The 10769-nt window shown below is 44.1% G+C and overlaps 1 protein-coding gene across 1 annotated transcript in view; it reads left to right on the forward strand.

The window, feature by feature from the left end:
- Positions 1-6341, forward strand: part of Gfpt1 (glutamine--fructose-6-phosphate transaminase 1) — a 55160-nt gene extending 48819 nt beyond the window's left edge. The window contains exons 16-19 of the mRNA XM_029535280.1: positions 1453-1580; positions 2355-2522; positions 3194-3355; positions 3860-6341. Coding sequence (XP_029391140.1) covers positions 1453-1580; positions 2355-2522; positions 3194-3355; positions 3860-3904 — 503 coding nt within the window. The 3' untranslated portion in view covers positions 3905-6341. The remainder of the gene's footprint in view (positions 1-1452; positions 1581-2354; positions 2523-3193; positions 3356-3859) is intronic.
- Positions 6342-10769: the final 4428 nt, after the last annotated feature.

The following is a 10769-nucleotide window of genomic DNA, read 5'->3' on the forward strand; positions in this document are numbered from 1 at the left end:
TTTCCCCACTTTCTCCTCTATCAATTTCAGTGTCTCTGGTTTTATGTGGAGGTCTTTGTGCTACAGTGTACTTACATATAAATAAATAAATCTTAAAAAAAAAAAAAAAGAAAAAGAAAAAAAGAATCATAATGTAAATATCTGTGTTTTTCAGTGGCCCTAGGTGACCCCTGGGAAAGGTCATTTGACATACCCACAGGCTGAGACCCACTGTGTGAGCGCATCAAAGTTTCTGGATTCCATAGCAGGGAACAGAGCTGACTAAGGCCTGTAGATTCGAGAGTTATTTACAGCAGTGAGCTTGGCTCTGGGTACCTAGAGCGGTCTGCCTTCCCACCTCTCCCATACCCCTCACTGCGGGCGGGGCTGAGCTCTCTGCTGCCTGTACATTTGAATGTCAGAGTCTCAGCTGCACCCCACCCTCAGCTTTGACTGATTGTTCTCTGTACTCAGAGTAGTGCAGCTCTTACATTTAGTGTCTTACTCTACTCTAGCAGTACAGGTGTTTTGCCTGCATGTCTATCTGTGTATCCTGCGCATGCAGGTACCTGTAGAGTCGAGAAGAGAACATCAGGTTCCCTGGAACTGGAGTCAGATAGTTGAGAGCTGCCGTGTGGGTGCCATGTGGGTGCTGGGAATTGAACCTGGGTCCCCTGAAAGGGCATCCAGTGCTCTTAGCTGATAGGCTATTTCTGCAGCCCGGGTCTAAGATGGTGTGTGGCCACTGCCCCCCTGAGACATAGAGAATGACAGACTGGAACCCCATTGCTGCTGGATGAATCGCTGTCTACAGACTGGAACCTGGTTGGGGCTTTGAGGGCTGTAGTTTGTTCTGTGGGTGGGACTTTCTCATCTCCTCCTCAGGGACGCCCCCTTACCTTTTAGATGAAACTTCTGCTTTCCTTCTCCCAATCCTGGGGCTGGAGCTGTGTTCTGTTTGGTTACTTTTTTGCCTGGCAGCTCTTCTGATCCTTTGTGTTTTGAAGAGTGATTCTCTCTCCCCCCACCCCCACTCCTTCCTCCCTCCCTTCCTCCCTCCCTCCCTCCCTCTCTCCCTCCCTCCCCCCCCTTCCTTCCTCCCTCCCTCTTTCCCTCCATGTTTTCCTTCTTCCCTTCCTTCCTTCCTTTTTAAATCTGACTCCTCCCTGACTGTGTCACAGAAGGCGTCTTCTGGCCCACCATCCCCCGAATAGTCCAAATGAAGGCTTTTGATCTTATTCTCTATATGTTTGACTTGTAAGGGAGTGGGCAGTGGTTGAAGTTCTCATCTTGAAGCTGTAGTTTGTTAATAAGATCTGCAGAGTTAATAAGATCTTTCTGATGTGTTTCCATGTGTTAAGGGAATTTCATACTGACACCACAGAAGAGAATAACACTGGCCGTTTTGTTGTTTGCTTATCCGTGAGGTGCACTGCTCATTTTTCAAGACTGCTCTGATCTCTGCCCTAACAGACTTGATTAAGGAAGTGCTGAGCATGGATGATGAAATCCAGAAGCTGGCGACAGAGCTTTACCACCAGAAGTCGGTCCTGATAATGGGGCGGGGCTACCATTATGCTACATGCCTCGAAGGAGCCCTGGTGCGTTGTCTCACTTAAAGTTGATTTCACTCTAATGACTTAGGGAGGGACAAGGAACCTTTACTGTTATGTATTCTATAATGCTAGGGATTTAACAGCGAGCCAGGTAATCACTATATCACTGAACCTTGCCATTCAAGTGAGTGAGTGTGTTTGTGCGTGTATGTTTGTGTGTGTGTGTATGCGCATGCAGGCACAGGAGGTGGTATATACAGCGCATGTGTGGAAATCAGTGAACAACTTAAACAGGAGTCAGTTTTCTCCTTCCACTGTTTGAATCCCGGGCATTGAACTTGGGTAGTCAGGCTTGGTGGTTGCATTGGTTGTGTGCGTCTTACCTGCGGAAGCATCCTACTAACTCTCCATGTATTTGTAGACTGCATGAATTGAAATTGGTAGAGTGTTTAAAATGCCTCTGTGTGTGTTTACTGTGGTTTATTTACCTAAGAACGTGCTGTAGGACTCAAAAGTGGAGGCCCAGAAGAATGTTTCCATGATTACTTGGGCTTAGCAATTTAAGATATGAGCAACAGACCAAGGTTCATTAGATAAGAAATTGAAATGAAAAATTAGGCAAGTAGATGAATGTTTGCCAAGCAGCGAGGCTCTGCTTTGATAGGCTGAAGCCTTAAGGATGTTCTTGCAGTGCTTCGGCCCAGACCAGTAGGCCTTTACGTCTCGGGAGACCTGACCATCTCAGACGCTTTGTGTGGTGTCTTCCTAAAGCAGAATTTTGAAAAGTGAGCTAAAGACTTACTGTTTTTCTCATACTAGAAAATCAAGGAGATTACTTACATGCACTCAGAAGGCATCCTTGCTGGTGAGCTCAAGCACGGCCCTCTAGCCTTGGTGGACAAGTTGATGCCTGTCATCATGATCATCATGCGAGACCACACTTATACCAAGTGCCAGAACGCTCTTCAGCAGGTGGTTGCGCGGCAGGTAGGCCAAGTGCTGTGAGTGCCCCGGAGGTCTGCATGCGGTGACTAAGGCGCAGGTGGATTTTGTACTGGCGTGATAGAGCAGGCGCAGTAGAAGATTACAAACACGCACACTTGTCGACTCCTTTGCTCTCTGTGTGTAAGGAGCTAGACACGTGGATTTTGATGATACCCAATCATCATTTCTCTCATAATAGAAGAACTAAGCCAAAACGAGGCCCTCGCCTCCAAATTCTTTCTCCCGACAGTTAAAATAATGCTCTTTCTTTTTACCTTAACATTGTTAAGTACTTAACTTCAAAAAAAAAACAAAACAAACAAACAAACAAAAAAACCCAAAACCCTAATGTTTGGTTTACACTAATATCATGGATGCTGTGGCCGATACTCTTCCCCTATCAGCTGGTTTATATATTAATTCCAGAAGATATTTCTCCTTAAGCACAGTGACTTGAACTTCAAAGGAAGCAGACCTGTATTCAAGTACTAAACTTGGCATTTCTTTTTTGTGGAAATTTTTTGAGAAACCTACTGAGTCCACAAAACCTGTCTGTGCTTCTGTCTAAATGAGCAGTCAGACCACGCCTGTGTGTCAGGCAGTGGAGCCCACGCCCACCTCTTGTTGCTCAGCATCTGCTTCCTGGTGACTGTTGCGTATCGTTTTCTTCCCAGGGGCGTCCAGTCGTGATCTGTGATAAGGAGGATACTGAGACCATTAAGAATACAAAGAGGACAATCAAGGTGCCCCACTCAGTGGACTGCTTGCAGGGCATCCTCAGTGTGATCCCGCTTCAGCTGCTGGCTTTCCACCTGGCTGTGCTGAGAGGCTACGATGTGAGTGACCGCCTCCATCCATCCATCTCTCTGTCATCTGTCTGTCTATCATCTGTCTGTCGTGTGTGTGTGTGTGTGTGTGTGTGTGTGTGTGTGATAGTTCATGGGTGGAGGTCAGGTGACAACTTGCAGGAATTGCAGAGATCCTGCCACTGTGTGGGTTCTAAGGGTTGAACTTGGGTTTGGTAGCAAGCGCCTTTGCCTGCTGGGCTGTCTCACTAGCCCTTCCCAGCTTTCTTCATGGGCGGTGATTGCCATTTTTGGGTGGGACAAGTTATTGTTTGGACCTCTCCCACAGTGAGGGCTGCATCATTCTTAATCCTCTCGGTGTCATGGGAACCAAGATACCTGGTAGTTTTTCCAGGGTTCCCTGTGAGGGCCATCTTCCTAGGAGACCAAGGTAGCTCTCCTATGTATGTCAGTGCCTTTCATTTATTGCTTTTCAGCTATTTTCCGGGATAAATTACATGATTATATTTGCTAATATAATTTTCTTTTCTGCAGGTTGATTTTCCACGGAATCTTGCCAAATCTGTAACAGTAGAGTAAAAGACACCTGAAACTTAAGACAGTTAAGCAACACAAGATACCTTTTGTATTTAAATTTTTGATTTAAACTATTGCTTCCTGAAAGCCTTTTTTAGTAAATCTTATTTCTATATCAGTTATAATTATCCCACTCAACTAATTTTTGTGCAATTGTCTCATTTTCAATAATATATCGGGGAACTTGATTCATAGAATTTAAATCTAAATCTAAAATCAGAGAGATCTCAGCTGTATTTTGTTCAGAGAACTGGATAATGGATTTCTGGGCCCTCCACTCCATCGAGGAGGCTTGGTGAGTGTTGAGGCGCTTGGTGTTTGCTTCAGCATAACGTGATTCGGTCGGTCAGACTGAGGGAAGACCAGGGCATTGAATTGGAAGACTCGAAGTCAGTTTATGCCAGTGCCTGGACAGCCACTGAAGGCTTTGCTGCACTACTTATAAATAGAAGATGCTGCAGTTTATTTTGAAGCTTGTTTGTTTTGTTTTTAAATCAAACTGTACACCAAAAAACTTGGTGAGATTTTTATCTTAGTTTAGTTCAAACATGTCTGTCATCTCTGTAGACTTTGCCTTTGGGATCCACTCCTTATTTCTTCATCTCCTAAGAGTAGTTGGCATTTTCTTGCAACTGTAGAGCTTAGCTGAAAAGCAAGTACTGTTTGTTGAGTGACGTGCTTTGTAGGTGCCTTTGACATCATAGTACAGAACATCATAGCACATGTTGTCAAGCCTCTCCGATTGGTATCTGCATGCTCAGTTCTCTCTTCAGCTTTGTCCCAAGAAGAGCTCCCTGCAGTTTCATTTAACTTCCTCCTCTGCCTTGTTGCAGAAAGCATCCCTTGGTGCCCGTGTGGAAATTCTTTTGAATTGCTTAGGGGCTTGCCCACCTTGCTGCTCATTTGACCCTCGGTGTATGTGGCAGGCTCGGCTGAGAAGGGCACATACTTGGCACTGTGGAGTGATGTCAGTGTCAGGTGTGCTTGATTGATGTTTTCCTTTGGACTGTCTTGACTCCTGTTGAGGAGTGAATGCAGTATAAATATGTGAGATTGTCATGCCTTCAGCTGATTGTGTCAGGAATGCAGGTCAGCAAGTTGGATAAAATATTTAAAATAGAACATTAGTTTGACACCCCAAAAATGTGCAGAGTAATTTCTTCACAGAACTATTTGGGTCAGATTGTGTGGGCAGTGGGAAGGCGTGTTTGCGTTCAGGTTAGGTCCGTTGTTTTCAAAAGCTTTCACCTGTGCACTGTGAAGGCGCAGTGCTTCGTGGAGTCAGCGGCTCACGCCTTGTGTTTGAATTTAATGGTAAGCAGTTAACGTTTGCGAAGGTGAGTTGAAGAAAGAGTTGATGTCACTTTAGGCATTTTAGAAGGCTTCACTCACACTGATGGAGGCTGGAAACCTGATGTTTATAACATAAGACAGGGCCACAGTTCGAACTCCACGAACTCCACATCACTGCTTTGGGTACGTTCCTCTGTTGTATTTGTCCCTAAGACTTCATGTTAGTGGAGCATATGTGTAAGGTCATTTCTTATGTCTGATGTAGTCGCACAGCTGCTCGTGTTTGGGTGTGGCTTTTGTTTGGTGTGTTGCTCTGGAGCACAGGGTGATGTTGGAATGTTGAGACACTGTGAAATTGGGAGACGATCAGCTCAGTGCTTTCTGTCCCTGTCAGCTCAGTCACTAACCCAGGGTCCTGTTGGAGCAGTTTTGAATTATGCAGTTCAGTCTTGCTAACCAAGACTTGCAGTGGAACATAACAATTTTTTTTTTGTCTTCTCTCTATGATGTTAAACCCATTCACCAGTTTCTCACCCATACACACTCCAAGCTAGAATAAATACAAAAGCAGTCAGGAGCCCAAATGAGACCAGGGTAGTACTGTCTAACCAAATATTATTGTTTTCCATATTCCATTTTGCTTTCTACCTAAATTCTTTTTGATTTTTCGAGACAGGGTTTTTCTGTATAGCTCTGGCTGTCCTGGAACTCACTTTGTAGACCAGGCTGGCCTCGAACTCAGAAATCTACCTGCCTCTGCCTCCTGAGTGCTGCTAAATTCTTTTATTAGTTCTTAATACTCAAATATTTTAGCAAGGCAAGGCACTAGGTGAGTAAGTCCCACTAATTTGGTATAATACAGGACATAGAAATCTAATTTTTCAAATCAAAAATACCCTGTAAAAGGGAGGCTTTCTATTAAAATCCCCCCCCCAACCCCCAGCTCCCTTTAGTTTTTTAAGACAGGGTTTCTCTGTGCAGTCCTGACTGACCTGGAACTCACTCTGTAGATCAGAGCTGGCCTTGAACTCACAGAGATCTGCCTACCTCTTCCTCCAGAGTACTGGCATCAAAGACGTGCACTACCACCACCTGGCTAAAATTCATTCTTTCTTTTCTTTTCTTTCTTTCTTAATTTCTTTCTTTTCTTTTCTGTCTTTCTTTCTTTCTTTCTTTCTTTCTTTCTTTCTTTCTTTCTTTCTTTCTTTCTTCCTTCCTTCCTTCCTTCCTTCCTTCCTTCCTTCCTTCCTTTCTTTTTAAAAGGTAATTATTTGTTTACATTTGAAATGTCCTCCTTCCTGGTCCCTCTGTGAACCTCCCATCTCCTCCCCCTCCCTTTTGCCTCTAAAAGGGTGCTCCCCCACCCCCACCTTGCCCCTCTAGCATCTCCCTTCTCTGGGGTATCAAGCTGCCACAGGGCCGAACACATCTTATAGTGTGTTTAAAGTTTAAGTTCACACATACATCCTTTCCTGGGAGTCCTTGCTAGGCGGGGAGGACCGTGAGGGACCTGACACATTGCCCAGTTGATGGTTATTACTTTGAAATCAGCTTTAAAAAGGAAAATCCATGCCATAAGATAGAAAGGTTAGAAGGTGAGCCACTCACTCTTAGCCTGTGACTGGCTCGGCGGCTGTGTATGAGCAGGCTGCCATGCTGGGCAACAGAGCTAGACGCTCAGAGCAGTTGTGACTGTCCCTGGTGGACCTGGTCCTTGTGAGGCATGGGAGGAAGGGTGGAAAGGCGGAGCTGAGCTGGGCTGAGGTATTAAATGCTGGGCCTGGGTTTGTTTGACGTGTTCATAAGCAGTTGCCCTGGCCTGTCCGTGAAATAGGACCGTAAAGAACAGCAGTTAATGATATGACAAGCAGTTGTGTGTCCCCACTCCTCAGAGCGACGTCACAGGGCTGTACAGAAGGCTGTTAGCTCAGAACACTAACATCAGCTTTTCTAGAGCGGGCTGTTCTGAAGTGACAGGCCGTATCCCTTTTCAGTCCAAGCCTCTTGCCTCAGTGGTTCTGAAGGTGGGAGGAAAGGAGCCTGGACCTGGTCCCTTGTAGAGGGAAACTGACACACTTTCACATCACACCTTCAGTCTTTGGGGTTACTCTTTTATCTTTTTTAATAATTAGGATATTCTAGAGCAATAAAAGAGACTAAGGTTACCTGTTTATTATATACTTTAACTGATATGATTTTTCTAAAAAAAAAAAAAATAAAGCACAATGTCATTGGAAAATGTTTGTTAAAAAAAGAATTCATAATTCACAATTTGGGAAGGCCAAAGACATGGAAGGGGAAGGTAAAGACATTTTGATTTATGACATCCACACATTTAGTGAGTTGTGTGTACAGTAATACTACATAGGGTTTTAAGCTTGGAGACGGATTACACATGGCTTTTATTTAGTTTCACTTTCAAAAGTTTTAACATAAGTTGGACTTTCTCACTGTATTTAAAGATTGTTGATAAGTATTTCAGTATCTTCATAGCTAGAATTTATTTAAACATATCCTCAGGTCTGGGATGGTAACAGATAATAAACCTGACAGCATTGGCTTTGAATAGTGATGTCATAGTTTTAAGCAGGACTGCTAAGTTTTGTTGTGTTCACTGTAAGTCCGTATTCTCAATAGTGATGTTCTAAAGGCTGATGATGGCAACTTAGGAAACGCCACCTTATCTTGTTTCTGTACTAGTTTCCAGAGAGTGTAGAAATGGTCTTGCTAACCTTTGAATGTTCTTCGGTTGAATGTGTTTTTCCATTAATAACGTTTTTCTATTTGTTTAAATTATACTTCTGTGGGACTGGGGTTAGAATAATCATTGCTCTGTTTTGATTTTGTATTCTTTCAAATGAATGTTTAGTTTTCTGAGCCAGAGGGTTATTTCATCCTTGTGTCCTGTTCAATCCAGTGACTACACCGGAACTGTGAATAAATTACCCAAAACCTTGCTTTGTGTTTCTTTTTCTTTTTTTGGTTGGGCTTGGGACAGCACCCTGGGCCCTACATATTAGGTTACAATCCTAGTAGTTCATTTTGAAGGATTTACTAATGTTTGAAACACACATATGCATGTAGCATTTTAAAGTTGGTGCTGTCTTAAGAATATAGTCAGTGTTTTCCTTTCATTGTTAGTAAACATTGCTGGCTTTTCAGTACTATTGCTTTAAAGAATAAACAATTGTATACATATCCAGAGCCAGTACCCCAGCTTCCTAGTAGTTTTATGAAGAATCATTAGATAAAACTCTTGATGTTATGTATACTACACTAAGCTCTGATGTCACTTGTACTGCACTTTCTCATAGCACTTTACATTTTAAAAATGATTTGTTAGCAGGTTTCTGGAACACAGGGTGACCAGAAAGCTGAAAGTGCATTGATAGCTGGGAGAACGGGGAGTGTGAGCGGGGTGAGGGTGTGGTCAAGCTGGCCTGGCATGTGGCCTGTCTTAGGTAGGATGCCCTTTAGAGCTAGAAGCAGCAGCTCCCCCTGATGTGTCCACGCTGGCTGGCAGGAGGCTGCGGCTTGGCTGCTCTCGCCTCAGCTTTTCCTCCTGTGCTCTATGCTATAAGGATCATGCAGCCCCTCACCTCCCCACCATGGTTTTGATATAAAGCAATTTAAATTTGCCTCAGTTGCCTGTTGGTTTTACTGAGTGTTTACGAGAGCCAGAAAGTCCTGAAAGCCAAAGAATCTGCTTTCCCTGGGGTGACACCAAACGCAGGGTGGTTCAGCTGGGGCGACACCAAACACAGGGTAGTTCAGCTGGGGCGACACCAAACGCAGGGTAACTGGGTGCAGCAGAGGCTGCTCCCTCGCTGGGCTGAAGGGAAACGGGTCTATGTTACTACCATAGCCGCTGAAGTGTGAGACGCCTCCTCAGAGCCTGCTTCTGGAAAGTGAGCATGTGAGGTGTGAGGTTGCCACTCTTCTCAAGTGACTGTGAGCACACGTTATTCCCAAGACCTGGGACCTGTGTCAACCCTTGACTCGGGTGCCAAGGGTCACCTGGCAGTGCTGTCAAAGAGAGTACTTAGAACCATATTCCTTATGCAGGAGATTTTCTTTTTAAAGATTTATTTATTTAATGTCTATGAGTGCTCTGTAGCTGTCTTCAGACACACCAAAAGAGGGCATTGGATCCCATTACAGATGGTTGTGATGCTGGGAATTGAACTCAGGACCTCTGGACGAGCAGTCAGTGCTCTTATTTGCTGAGCCATCTCTCTAGCCCCATCCTTGTGTTTTTGAATATGAAGTATGGGTGTGTAATTGAAAATAATGGTGTAAGAAAGTTTATAAGTAAACTAATAATAAAGCCTTTTTGGATATAGTTATTCTCATTATACCAGTATACCTCTGTATGTTTTGAGTAAAATTAGAAGATTATGCTTCTTGGAGTAAAGACAAGTAGAACATTTAATTTTGTTAATTCCAGTGTGGGCTGAGTGATTTAGAAACGTGTAGCAGGCTGGAGAGATGGCTCAGTGGTTAGAAGCCTGTACTGTTGCTTTTCCTGTGGACTGAGTTTGTTTCTCAGCACCTACACAGTTACAGCTCACCTATCACTCCAGCTTCATGGACTCCTACACCCTTTTGCCTTCCACGGGTACTGTGCTCATGGGCACTGCCCCTATATATACACAATTAAAAATCAAACCAAACCTTTTGAGAAAAAGAGTGTCTAGCATTTAATAACCAAAGCCACAAATAAGTTAGATCATGGAACTCAGCAGCATTGTGGGTTTTATGTGTCTGTGTGGTTGTATACCAAGTGTGTGCCGATAACTGCAAAGACCAGAGGAGGGGGTCCTATGCCCTAGAGCAGCTGGATTTCCAGGTGTTTGGGTTTGTTTGTTTTTTGTTTTTTTGAGACAGGGTTTCTCTGTATAGCCTTGGCTATCCTGGAACTCACTCTGTAGACCAAGCTGGCCTCGAACTCAGAAATCCACCTGCCTCTGCCTCCTGAGTGCTGGGATCAAAGGCGTACGCTACCATGCCCGGCTTTTTCCAGGTGTTTTTTAAGTAGCCTGATGTGGGTGTTAGTAACTAAGGAAGAGCAGCAACTGCTGAGCCATCCCTACAACCCCCCCCCCCAACCAAGATTTTTAAATGGTCTATGTTATATATTATACACAATGATGGGTTTCATTATGACCGTTTCACTGTATATTATATATTCTGATCATTAACCCCCCCATTCCACCTATTAGACTACTGTATCTTAAGTACAGCTTCGGGACAGTTCCCACAAGCTCAGAACCCAGAATATAAAATGGCAAACAATAGAAACAAATTTCCTTACAGAGCCTCCAAACCTGAGTCAGAAGCAACGGAGTGAGTCTAACATAGCAGAGGAGTAGAATGCAGTAAGCATGAGTCAGGAGACAGTGGGAAAGAAGTTAAGCTGACAGCTGGCTCTGAGGATGTCACACAGAGCACAGTGTTACCATATATGTGACATTCTATCAGGTTCCAGAAGTGTGCCCCAGCCCCTAGGCAGGGTATCACTGAGCTGCACCTGTTCCAGGAAGTTCTTTTCTTTTCTTTTTTCTTTCTTTTCTTT

The sequence above is a fragment of the Mus pahari genome, chromosome 2 (genome assembly GCF_900095145.1).
Source record: "Mus pahari chromosome 2, PAHARI_EIJ_v1.1, whole genome shotgun sequence".
Classification (NCBI taxonomy): domain Eukaryota; kingdom Metazoa; phylum Chordata; class Mammalia; order Rodentia; family Muridae; genus Mus; species Mus pahari.